At 36.1% G+C, this 13,879-nt stretch overlaps 1 protein-coding gene across 6 annotated transcripts in view; it reads right to left on the bottom strand.

Annotated features, from left to right (window-relative positions):
* LOC149826621 (D-alanine-D-alanine ligase family) overlaps positions 1 to 13,879 on the bottom strand; it is a 257,262-nt gene that overhangs the window by 141,089 nt on the left and 102,294 nt on the right. For 4 of the 6 annotated variants that reach the window (XR_016434777.1, XM_090018909.1, XM_090018911.1 and 1 more), the window contains 3 exons: positions 4,002 to 4,214; positions 3,849 to 3,896; positions 2,971 to 3,219 (listed from right to left, as the gene is read on the bottom strand). Coding sequence is in view for 5 of the 6 variants with exons in the window: in XM_090018909.1 (XP_089875035.1) it covers positions 2,971 to 3,219; positions 3,849 to 3,896; positions 4,002 to 4,214 (510 nt within the window). In the remaining variant the exon portion in view is untranslated. The remainder of the gene's footprint in view (positions 1 to 2,970; positions 3,220 to 3,848; positions 3,897 to 4,001; positions 4,215 to 13,879) is intronic. The other 2 variants (XM_090018910.1, XM_090018912.1) reach the window with 2 other exon arrangements.

The raw sequence follows: 13,879 nt of genomic DNA, 5'->3' as shown, positions 1-13,879 counted from the left end.
ATCCAATGGGGTTTGATTTATAAACATTCTAAAATCAAATCCTAGGAAGTTCCAAACTCAAACAAATCAAAGCTGACCAGCCTAGGGCAATCCTTCCTTAGGTGATGACGTCAGCACAGGTATGAAACTGAGCCTAGATGCTCCTTTCAATCTCTCCTCTCCGATGACCAGATTATCCTCTTCAATGCGATTCTAGGCTCGATACCATGTGGAAACTTGAAACATGTGTTAGGGTTAGGGCTTCAGAAATGGAACAGAAAGGAGAAGAAGAAAGGAAGCTCAACTTCCCATACTATTAAGAAGGAACGAGAGTCCCTTATATGGGTCGACTCTCACTAAGTAGGTTACAAGGCAAAAAGAAAAAACAAAACTATACAAGACTAAACTATTGAGACGTGATCTATTGGATTTGGATCCAGATTTTGATCCAGATCCAAAGTCTGTTTGATGTCCCAGCTTGATTGTATTATGTTATGTTCAGCTTGACCATATTACCCCTCTTAGTTGTATGGTTTCTTAAATATTAATTAGGGGGTATTTTTGTTATGTAAAATCAACCCTAATGAACGGTGTGGACAATCTATTGCTGCAGTCTTTCTTTTCTTCCTCTCTCTCTTTTTCTTTACATATTGTTTTCTAGTGCAGATCTTATATGGTATCAGAGCGGGGTTCTGATTCCTCCATCCAAATGAGTTAAGAAAGTATTGGCTTTCACCCATCTCTATTTCCCTCTATTTGTTTCCCTTCTTTTCTCTCTTCTCCTTTCATCATGTTCTTCTCTCTTCTCCCATTCTTTTTGAGAAAATAAGAAAATCATTTAGATCGAATATATGTGTATGCTTAGATGGATGTGTGGAAATACAATAAAAGATAAGATTCGAAACGAGGAGATACGTAAGAAGGTAGGCACTGCATCCATTGAAAATAAGATGAGAGAGAATCGTTTACGGTGGTTTGGACATATTCGGCGAAGGCCTAATGATGCTCTAGTTAGAAGGATGGAAAAATGGGAAAATATATTAGTTAAAAGAGGTCGGGGTAGGCCTAAGAAGACTTGGATGGAGATGATAGGAAAGGATATGAATGCTTTGAACCTCACCCAGGACATGGCATTGGATAGAAATGATTGGAGGAGAAGGACTCATGTGGAAGACCCAAAATTATTTTCTTTTTTGGTTCATTTCGCCGACCCCAATTGTTTTGGGATGAAGGCGTAGTTGTTGTTGTTTGTAAGCATTGAACCTGCCTCTAATATATACCATATCAATCTCAATCTTTCCTTTGGTTCAGATATGGCTTTAATACCATATCAAAGTAAGAAGAGAAGTAAAAGATGAGAGAACAGAGAGGAAAACACAAAGGAAACTTCATTAGCTCAAAGAATGAGAGTACAACAATATATTGAGGACCTCCCCTCATGTTGACTCTTCCTCTAATATAGATTAAATGTACAAGAATATCCCTATAAATAATGATATATACACATGGGGGTAGCACATCAAACATATCAATAGAAAGGAAGAAGATTAAAAAGTCGGTTTAGAAAAGAACAATGGGGAAGAAGGCCATTAAAAACAGTTGTGAACAATACTTACCTTGACACTAAATTTCTGTCATATCTTAACAGGTTTTCTCGTGTGTGAAGGAATAGAGGAGAAGTTGAAGAAGAGAATAGGAGGGTTGCTGCTGAAAGGAGCCCCAAAAACAATCAATATGGGTGTCCCATGATCTATTTATAATCAGTGAGCTGGATACCTACAACTCATGCATGAATGAGGATATGGAGGGTGTGTGGCCCTCTTATGCTTCCCCATGCAATGCCATCGTTCTTCCATGCAAATGTAATACATATAATGCTATATGCATGACCTGTACATTAACCAGTTCAACATAAACACAATACAGCGACGGATATCCATTCCCCCTCATGTCAATCCCTATTCATTGTGGCTGTTCCAATATCAGTTGTTCTGCATTCAGTCAAAAAGGCAATTAGGTCTGCCTAATTGACATAGGCAGCCTATGCTTTACTAGGACCGGGCAACAATTGCTACTTGCCAAAATCTAGGTCGTCCATGTGACCTGGGCAAGCAATTAAGCTAGGCAGCAAATGATTTTGCATTATCCAATGAGCAGTTCTCGTCCTAAGAGGTTGAGGTTTGGTTGGAATATACACTAAAGCAAAATTTTACTTGTATATAAATAACAAGAAGATTTTACTTATACAACAATTATAGCATGTAATATATCATAATTCTGAAAGAACGACTCAACACCAAGGGGAAGAATGACTCTTAGTAGCATATGATATAACTACATTCTACTGTATAAATTGTTAACTCCAACTATCTACCAATTATAGCAATATTGACAAATTATGAACCATATTTGCTAAATATTTTAGACCTACAAGCATGTCTTATCTGAATACCAACATGGGATTGATCTTTGCTAGCTTATCTTGACAAGAATGGCCATAGTATCTTCTTACCTTTTATGTTTTAATGTTATTAATTCATGCTTTCAAGCTGCAATTCTGACCAACTTAACGTTATAATTCATTTTTAACTGTTTTATATCTGAAACACTAAGAGTGATAAATAATACTCGATAAATTATGCAACTAAACCATAAAAAAAAACTACAAATTTAATCTAGACAAGGCTTTTTGAATTATGCATAAATGAGTAGCAGTTTTTAGTAGTTATCAGATGATTTTTCAGTTTTATTGTACTTGTTTTTTCTTCTCCTCTAAAGTTATTAACTGTTGTTAATGTAGCTGCTGCTACTGTTGTATTTCATTTTTTGTTGTCGATTTGTTATTTATGGGAGTTCATCTTTCACAAAGTATCTGATCACATTGGACAAATCATTGAGTTTGTTTATTTCAGCAGTTGTCAAGTACATGCACTAAAGGATCATAAAACAAGCATCTGAAATGAACTAATACAACAATAGGTATCATCATACGTCATCAAATGGCTGAAGGTTGAACCAAACATTTGTTCCGCTCATGAGGGACACTTGACGCTCAGATGTTTCTCCGCCAAAGATGACAAAAACCTTGTGCCTGTCTTTGCCACGATCTCTAGTTTCACTATGCTTCATACAAGAAACTTTGGTAGCTGACTTCTGCTCATTGTATGGCAAAAGGGAAGGGAACCTCAAGCAAGCATGGTGGATAATAGTGGAAAGGATGTTTGAATGGGAGAATCCAACCTAGTATACAGGATGGCTTTATCAAACAAACATTATCAATCTTAGAAAGTAACAAAATGATAATAACAGAAAAGTAATCATTCAAGAAAAACATATTTCGTGAAACAGATTTCACAAAATGCTAAACAATAATGTTCAGCTAAAAGGCTATATAAAGTTCACAAATGAAAATCGGCCTTGAAGTCTTGCCCAACAAATTATCGATCTACAAAAACATGAATTCAGTATCAAGCAAATACCCACCTAATAATCACATTTAATGAGAGAAAAAGAAATGGAAAAGAACCGTCTTATGCAAATGACAGAGCAGATATGTCTTCAGAAAACTCAACCAAGTTGCCCAAATCTGCTGATTCCTTATGGAGCTAAATCCTGGGAATTTACAGTTCTCAAGGCTTCCTACTTTATGATCAAGTGATTCTAATTGAAAATTCTGAACAAATGTTATCAGTCTGAACTTGTGGAGTTTTGGATGTTAAAATTTCTAAGATGGTAAACTCGGGTACATGAAAGCACTAGTTTGCAAGTATATGATTCAGAAAAACAAAGATGAAAAGAATAGAAATTTGAGAATTATGTTACTTTAATCATGCAGGATTTAATCCCAACAAGCCAAACAGTGAGAATACCTTTGAAGCTTGTTGGAACAAGAAACTGGTCTGCTCCATCCCACTTATCTAGAAAAAGAGAGAAAAAAGATGCATCAAAGCTGTATAAACCAGAAAGAATTCAAGCATTAACCATGTTAAGTTCACTAAATATCAGAAAAGATGGTAGTTTACCAGATTGATGTCTGTGAAGATGATCATGCCTGATTTACAATGCCCAATTTTATTTTCATTTGATAATGACAAGAAGCGAGAAGAGTGTGGTAAGAACCAACCATCTATCCGTGCAAAGTCAAGTAGACCAAACCTTTGGAATAGCAATGCTGAATATTTTCGTATGCACTCGATCACGTCAGATGGATAGCGAGGTGGTGTATGATAAGCAACCTGAGAAGAATGAATTTCTACATTAGAAAATGAAATGATATGCCAAGGTGATGAAATCATATTTAACTAATTTTGCTCGAGCAACAAGATGTCATAGTTATATTTAACAATATATATTTAGGATGCCAATTTACATAGAAAGTTAATACCCAAAGTCAACAAATACTAGGAGGAGATTCAGGAGAAGAAAAATGGTTAGCCTTCACTTAATTACTGAAATCATACAAGCAAAATTGTATCATTTCACTACTATGTAAGCCTTATCAGCGCCATTTACAAATGCAGCTATATATATCGGTCAGCCATGTAATGAAATAAGCGGAAGAAACCAAGAATGTTAAAGCATTCACTATGTCCCACACGGACAAGTGCAACAAGCACAAGAGAGAAAATCCACTAAGGGATATACAAAGGGCCTTATAAAAAGGCTACACACATGAAAAATAATATCACTATTATTGAAGAGGAGCTCTCAAGAGCAATACACCATACATGGGGGGTTCCCCCTATATATAAGAAAAGGAGACCAAAGGGGCTCCCAATAGAGTCGTTGGGAGCCCCCAACGGTCACATATGTGACCGTTGGGGGCCCCAAAGACTCCATTGTGGGGCCCCTTTTCGGTATCCAAAAAATACAAAAATAAAAACAAAAAGAAAAATAAAAAAGGGTGAAATAAAAGAAACAAAATAAGTACCCCTATGGGGTACTTTGTGAAATGACCATAATACCCCTATCGGGTATTATGGTATTATTACATATGTTTTAACACCCCCCCTCAAACTTTACGAGGGAATGACCGAAAGTTTGCCAAGGAGGAACAAGAAGCGAGGAGCAGGCAGGGCTTTGGTGAAGAAATCGGCAAGTTGATATTCCGCAGTGACATATGGCAGTGTTACTGTCCCACGAAGATATTCATCACGTACATAATGACAGTCCATTTCAATATGTTTCGTCCTCTCATGGAAAGTGTGGTTGCTGGCAATGTAGATGGCACTTTTGTTATCGCAACAAAGCTTCGAAGCCCCGGTAATTTCGACTCCCATATCTTGAAGAAGACTTCGAAGCCACACCAGCTCCATTGTAGTAGTTGCCATAGCCCTGTATTCTGCTTCAGTAGAAGACAATGAGACTTTCTGCTGTTTCTTGCACCTCCAAGCAATTAGCGAATCTCCTAGGAACACACAAAAGCCAGTAGTTGAGATTCGATCATTTGGGTTTCCTCCCCAGTCAGCATCAGTATAAGCTAGTAAATCTAAGGAAGAGAGTGAGGATAGGAATAGCCCTTTAGTCAAAGTATTTTTAATATATCGAATGATCCGGAGCACAACACTCATATGCACAGATGTAGGAGCATGCTGAAATTGGCTTGCAGAGTGCACAGCATGAGCAATATCGGGCCTGGTGATAGTCAGATAGGTGAGGGAGCCTATGAGTTGCCTGTAGGGCGTAGGATCATCCAGCAGAACTCCATCCTCCAGTCATAGTTTAGCATTGATAACCTCAGGAGTTTCCACCTTTTTATCATCTGAAATCCCAGATTTGGAACATATGTCTGCAGCAAGCTTCATCTGTGACAATATATACCCTCGAGGAGAGTATGCAACTTCTATACCAAGAAAGTACCTGAGAAAACCCAGATCAGACATATCAAAATTATGTTTTAACATAGTTTTAACTTTAAGAATACCGCTTTCATCATTGCCAGTGATGATCATATCATCAACATAAAGCAGAAGGATGATGATACTATTACCTGCATGTTTAACAAAAAGAGCAGTGTCAGTATAACAGGAGCGAAATCCCAATTGTAACATGATAGCACTAAATCTATCATACCAAGCCTTAGGGGCTTGTTTAAGACCATATAAGGCTTTTAATAACCGAAGGGTTTGACCTTGGTTAACACTGATTCCCGGCGGAGGGTCCATATATACTTCATTCAACTGACCATTAAGAAAGGCATTTTTAACATCTAATTGGAATATAGGCCATTTCTTAGATGATGCTACCGCAATTAAAGTTCTAACGCTTGTCATGCGAGCCACGGGAGCAAAAGTCTCCTCATAATCGATGTCATATTCTTGTGAGTATCCCTTAGCAACTAATCTAGCTTTATAACGCTCTAGGGAACCATCACTTTTTGTTTTGACTTTGTAGACCCATCGACATCCTATAGCTTTCTTATTTGGAGGAAGGTGAACTATTTCCCAAGTTTTAGCTTTATTTAAAGCATCTAGTTCAACTTTCATTGCTTCAACCCAATGAGTTATACTTTTTGCTTGATTATAATGGGAGGGTTCATAGTAAGAATGCAAGGCTATTAGAAAAGCTCTATATTTAGGTGAAAGAGTTTCATATGAGACAAACCTATTAGGTGGAATTGATTCTCTAGAAGAACGCCTAAGGGAGGTTTCTTCTAGGGGTTCATTAAGCCGCAAGAATTTTTCTAAAGCACTAATAGGTTGGGCTTCCTCACGCCGAGTGTATACTTGGAGATTGTCACCATTAGTTGGTGATACATCATTATCATGAGAATCATGAGTATTTTCTAAAATTTCCGGATGACTCAAAGAGTCATCATTTGAATCTTCTAAAAGATCATTGATAAACATATAATCAATTTCATTTGATTTTTCCAATATGTCAAATCCATTTTCATCTTCTAAAAAGGTTACATCTTTGGAGACAAATAACTTATTTTTTTATGATCAAAGCATCTATAGCCTTTTTTATTTTCACCATATCCTAAAAATACACATTCTATTGCTTTAGGTGACAATTTATCTCTTTTATGTAAAAGAACAAAGCATTTACACCCAAAAATCCGAAGACGATTGTAGTCGGGTGTCATATTAAAAAGTTTTTCATAAGGAGAGATATTATTCAATTTTGAAGATGGCATCCTATTGATTAAATAGGTGGAGGTTAACACGGCTTCGGCCCAAAACTTTTTAGGAATATTTTTAGAAATGAGTAAGGATCTAGTGGTTTCCAAAATATGCCTATGTTTTCTTTCCGCTAGACCGTTTTGTTGAGGAGTTCTTGGGCAAGATTTTTGATGACAAATGCCATGTTGTTTTAGATATGATTGAAAATCATTTGATAAGTACTCTCCACCCGAATCGGATCTATGGATGGATATTTGACTTTGAAATTGATTTTGAATTTTTGCATGGAATTCTTTAAAGAAGTTAAAAACTTCCGATTTAAAGTTAAGAAAATAAATCCATACATATCTAGTATAATCATCAATAAAAGTAACATAATATGAATAACCACCTTTAGATAGAACCGGAGATGGCCCCCAAACATCGGAATGCACCAATTCAAAAGGTCTTGTTGTCACAAAGGATCTAATAGGAAAAGGAGTAGACTTTATTTTGCCAAAAATGCAATCTTTGCAATTGATATCTTTTTCTTTACAAAACTTGTGTCCAAAAGGAAAAAGATACATTTTAGAGTAACTTGGATGTCCAAGCCTTTTATGCCAAGTTTCAATATTTTTGTCTTAGACATAAGTACAAAATGAAGTATTTGGAAGCATTAAATTATCCATAAAATAAAGGTCTCCCTTCCTATGGCCTTGCCCAATCCGCTTCCCGGACCGGAGATCCTGCACAAAGCACCCTTGGGATGAGAAAGATATTTCACATCCATGGTCGGCTATTTGAGAAACGGAAAAGAGGTTAAGATTTAATTTTGGAACTATTCTAACTTTTTGAACAAGGAAATTTTGAACGCTTTTAGAATCAAGAGTTCCAACACCATTTATTTTGAGAAAAGTTCCATCGGCCGTAGAGACACAAGACATTTTTGAATTGGTGTGCACATTGGTTAATGCATTTTCATGAGGGGTCATGTGAAAAGAAGCTCCGGAATCTAAAATCCAAGAGTACGTACCGGGAGGTGATGATGAGGCAATGGCGGCACCGGAGGTGGAAGAAGTGACCTTTAAAATTTGTTGAAGAGCCAAGGAGATTTGTCCAAGAGTATCTTTGAGATCCCCGTTCTTGCCGTCATCTTCTTTGGTGGTGGATTCTTCAACGGAAGCCACCTTTGGCTTGAATGCTCCATTTAGCTTTGGGCAAACGGGTTTAATATGTCTCGGCTCATAACAATGGTGACATATAATCATTTTTCTTCCACCACTCCCTTGCTTACCAAAATGAGGTGGTTTGTATGTTTTAACATGATTGCCGGGTTTAGATACGGCAAGAACTTCCTCTATGCTTTTACGTATGCTATGCCTAGTCTCTTCTTGAGTAATCTCGGCAATAGCTTCTTCTAAGGGAAGAAACGTGGATCTATGGAGAAGTGAGGATCTCACTTGTTCAAATTCGGGACGAAGCCCAAATAAAAATTGAAACAATCTATCTTGTTCCATTTGTTTTTGTCTTAGAACCACATCCTCCATAGATACCCATTTAGGCTCTAAAAGAGCCAATTCATCCCACAAAGGATTTAGAGCACTATAGTAATCTTGTATGCTCATGTCTCCTTGTTTTGTGGTTCTTACTTTTTCTTGCAAGAAATAAGCTCTTGCAAGATCCTTTTGGGTAAACATACCCTTCATAAAAAACCAAGCTTCATTTGCCCGGCGGAATTTTGCAATATTTGCACATACCTTAAGTTCGACATTATTCATAAACCATGCTAGGATTTTTGCATGGTTGCTCTCCCAATCTTCCATTTGATGATTATAATCTTCAATGGCCTTGAGACGAGCATCGCCTTCAAGTGCTTTCTCTTGATCTCCTTCCATCTTTGTGAGCTTAAGTTGGGGTTCCGGAACGGTTCCCATTACATAACCCCAAAGCTTCTTGCCTTTGAGATTATTCTCCATTGCGGATGCCCACATCATGTAATTTTTTCCATTGAGTTTGAATGATAGATCGATCTTGACTTCCATAGCTACACAATGAAGATGTGAGAAAGAAAGGAAGTAGAGAGAGACAAGATTTTACCTTTAGTAGATCTTATGGCTCTGATACCATGTAATGAAATAAGCGGAAGAAACCAAGAATGCTAAAGCATTCACTATGTCCCACACGGACAAGTGCAACAAGCACAAGAGAGAAAATCCACTAAGGGATATACAAAGGGCCTTATAAAAAGGCTACACACATGAAAAATAATATCACTATTATTGAAGAGGAGCTCTCAAGAGCAATACACCATACATGGGGGGTTCCCCCTATTTATAAGAAAAGGAGACCAAAGGGGCTCCCAATAGAGTCGTTGGGAGCCCCCAACGGTCACATATGTGACCGTTGGGGGCCCCAACGACTCCATTGTGGGGCCCCTTTTCGGTATCCAAAAAATACAAAAATAAAAATAAAAAGAAAAATAAAAAAGGGTGAAATAAAAGAAACAAAATAAGTACCCCTATGGGGTACTTTGTGAAATGACCATAATACCCCTATCGGGTATTATGGTATTATTACATATGTTTTAACAAGCCATACCTTGACAAAGAAGAATCTCAAGATATAACAACTTTTCTGATAATTCTCAAGAAAATCGTCACCTTTTAAAAGGTGAAAAGACCCAAAAACAAGAAAAAAGGTTAAAAAAAGAACCTTAAATTTGATTTCTTTTAACATGATAAGAAACCTATACATGGAAAATATGCTGAAACTACAGTATTGGATTAGGCCTAGAAATTCGACAACCAAAGTCACAAGTATAACCATTAAACTATGAAAAAATGAGTTATGAATCAGCTTTAATAAAAAATATATTTAAAAGCAATTAGCCACAAAGTAAACTGACAAAAACATAAAATATATAATGGCAAAGTGTCTATTAATGGCACATCCATTTGTCATGTTTTGTCACTCCCACTGGTGAGAGGTAGAGAAAAGGAAGGAAACCACTACTTGGATATAGAACAACATCCATGCAAGTGTACTACTTCCCCACTCTCCTCCAATTGAACTCTCATACGATCTCCTGGTAGCTCATTTATCTGACCAAGTACTAGAGCTACTTTGGATTCTAAAAGATGTTCTTCTAATTCTGACAACGTAATATCGTGTATTTTTTCATGGGTTTTAAATTCTAAAACTGTGAAATTTGGCTAACTGTTTTATAAAGTTGATAAAATCATGGAAAATAACTTTAATTATAAGTTATCTCAGTTGGGTTTGGGCGTAACCCAGGGCCCACTTACAAGACCAAAAGAAGACGAATAGCATTTGTAAAACTTTTCATTTTTAACCATTAAAATCAAGCAAAATTCAGGTTAAATTCATACAAAATTCGAGGGCAAAATTCAGGTAAGTATACCACTAGATGTGTCTCGTAATTCTGAGAACTTTGATATTTCGTTTTTATGAAATCGGGTTACGGTTGGTCCAAGAATCGTGTTTTTCAAAAATGACCTGCCTCTATTTTTAGATTTTCTGCATTGTATCGTATCGGATCCGATCTGTTTGATCGAAGTTGATATGGATCTGGACCCAGTCCAAGACCCATATTAACTAGAGTCTGGTCCAAGTTGAGATCCATATGGATTTTGGATATGGATTTGGATCTTGGATCTGAATCCAGATCCAGATCTGAAATCCAAGAATAACCAATTTAAAGGTTAAACTAAGAGAGAATTCTGCTACGAGAGGACTTCCAAAGAGGGGTGGCACTCTCTGGAATATTCTATCTCCACCTCTACCTAGATAGGTGTTTTAGATAGATCCCAAATTAGTTAATAATAAAAATATATAAAATACAAGAGATAATAAGAGGATAAGTAGTAGCAGTTATAGAGATATTCTCTATAGAAAGGACTCTAGAAGGGACTTCACCCTCTCTCTACAAGACAAAAAAAAACAAAAAAATTATATAAGGGTTTAACTCGTCTCTCTCTAGATTTCATTTTCTAAAGAGAGAGAAGGAAAAAGCTAAAAGAAAAGAAGGAAGAAGAAGAAGAAGAATAGCAAGTTGAGAAAGAATTCATCTTTCTCGCCGATCATCCATCATTTTTCGATCTTTTCCATTTATAATTAAGGTACGGGTTTCTCTCTAGATTCGTACGAGAAGAAAGAGTTTAAAATCAGGTTTACCACTCTTTGCGGGTATACAATTTGACCAGATTTGTGCATTGTTTGTGCACATGTAATCTAATCGAATCTGATCAGATTTGACACTAATTGCACATGTGTAATCCGCTCAGATTGTCGAATAGTGAGTTACGTGCAATCTGATCAAATTTATTAGAGGGTGTGTGCATCCCGATCAGATTGGCAGTATGTTATTGTTGAACCGTGTTGTTATATTCAGACCTGCATTCATGTGGACTACAGGGTGCTATATATGTTTTGGATTTGATTGTGCACGTTTATGCATTCAATTACTATGTTGCAAATGTTCATACGATTGAAAATTCTGAAGTTATTTTGATGTTTGCATAAATATGAGCATGTGCATGTTTGGATGTTTATGCATGGAATTGATAATGATATGTGTTCTGCAAGCATTTATTCGCATGTGTATTTAGTTTTGTGTGTTTGAATTTGCATTGTAAACATGGTTGAAAACAATGTGTTCACTGAAATTTTGCATAAGATGCAAATATTATTTAAAATGCTTTTGTGGTCAAATGTGAACCACTGCAGTTCATATGAGGCAGGAGCATGTGTTGTTCCAAAATTTGTTTATTTGCATCGCAAAATTGTTTCTAGAATTATTGGCTTTTCCAAATTATTGCACTGTGAAAATGTAACGGGCCAGGGCCCGAGTTGGGTTTTGCATGTTGATTTGCAAAACGGTTCTTTTGTAAAGAACTTAAATTTGTTTAAAAGGTAAAAGAGACAAACATTGTAATTAATTTCTTCCTGGATGTCCCTTCCACATTGTGAGAATCTTGGATGGCAGTTTTGAGAAAATCGTGAAGATATACTAAAACTCTGTGTGCGATTATACCCTTGAACCCGATGTATTGGTTCATCTCTCAGCCACGATTTTAGGAAGATTTCAGCCACTTTGCCTAGGGGTGGTGGTGTTGACACAGTTATTGTTATTGATATACCAAGAAAGTGACGTCAGTGGAAGATGATTTTTCTAATGTCTCGACATTAGATGTTGATTTTTAATGTTCTGATGGATGGTGTTGATTCCTGATATCGGTCGAGGAACAAGTGTGGAACGCAGTAACAAAATACAAATTGTGCGTAAGCTACGACTGGGAACCTAACTTGAACTTCGAAAACTGTTGTGCCTGTTTTGAGTATCCGTGGGTTTAATGAAAAATGAAACTAAAATTTTGTACATTTAATAGGGATATGCATGCAAAAGAAAACTCTAATAATAACTTAGTAAATTATGAATGCATGTGCATTGAATCATGCATCTTTATTGTTCTGCATTAGTTCATGCATTCATACTTATTCTGTCTCGTATGAAAATTGTTATTGCATGGTACTTGTTTTAAATGCTTGAATGGTAAATTTATTATGAAATTATTGTTATATTCCTCTGAATTTATGCATGAATTTGGTTAATGCTCTTTTCTTTCTGTTTGGATTTTTAGAGAAATTTGTACAAAGAACTCTGATTCTTATCCTGTATTTCAAAATGTTTTTCAGGACCAGGAGTTCAATGATGGGGGTGACTGCCACATGGAACCTACGAGTTTGTGTGACATGATTCTAATGTTCTTGATAGAGTGGTTCTATATTACAGATTATATATTTATTTCTATTTCTATGACATTCATTATATTGGTTAATAAAATTGATTATTCATTCGATTGATTCAATGCACTATCTCTTGGGTTTGATATTTATTAAATCTGTGAGACCCTAGATCCTTGGGTTTGGTTTCCGCAATTGTTTTAAAAAAAATTTACTTTTCACGAGGATAAGTTGGAGTCGTTACAAACAAATATCAAAGTATTTCAAAGTAGAGAACAAAAAGTCATAGTATTCAACCTAAGTTCCTTATGTCACTACAAGCTCTAACAAAAATAAAGAAAAGGAAAAAGATCAGGCTTCATCAAACTCAATCATCCAGAGTCATCTTCAGCACCTCCTCATTATCATGCGCCATCAACTGCTTCATTTTCAATGACTCCACCTACTTACTCTATTTCCTCAAATATTCACCTCATCGTTATGTGTCACCGTCTTCTTTGTTTTTGCGACTCTTGCACCAACTTACCATATTTCCTCAAAGATCATTCTTCTAATATCAATTGCACTTGCATTAATCTTTTCTGTCTTTGAAACCTAGTTATTCATGAACAAGAGAAGGAATCTTGTGAAGGAAGAAAACTTGTTCAGGAGAAATATAAGAAAACAAAGATGATCTTTGGGTTAGAAGAAAATTAAGAAAAGATCAGTGAAGCCTTTGCAATGATAGGGAGAAGAAAAGAAGAAAAATTAAAAAGATAAAGATAAAGACCGAGAGAGAAGAGGATAATGCTCTAATACAATGAAAACATAACTTTGATGGCTGCAACAAGGTGAGAGAAAGTAAGAAACAGGATGGCCGTGACCTAAAACTTCATTTACAGAGAGGTGTTGCTCCATTGTATTATTATTTATATGTTAAAACCCTAATAGGGTGTTAATACAATTATAGAAATAAAAAATTACAGATAAATCATGTGACTGAAATATTATAAAACAAACATAAAGAATAAAAGTATTACAAATATGCCCATAAA

Source organism: Nuphar pumila, chromosome 10 (genome assembly GCF_984573655.1).
Source record: "Nuphar pumila chromosome 10, dmNupPumi1.hap1.1, whole genome shotgun sequence".
NCBI classification, from domain to species: Eukaryota; Viridiplantae; Streptophyta; class Magnoliopsida; order Nymphaeales; family Nymphaeaceae; genus Nuphar; species Nuphar pumila.
The sequence above is the reverse complement of the archived record's forward strand: the minus strand, read 5'-3'. Positions and strand labels throughout refer to the sequence as shown.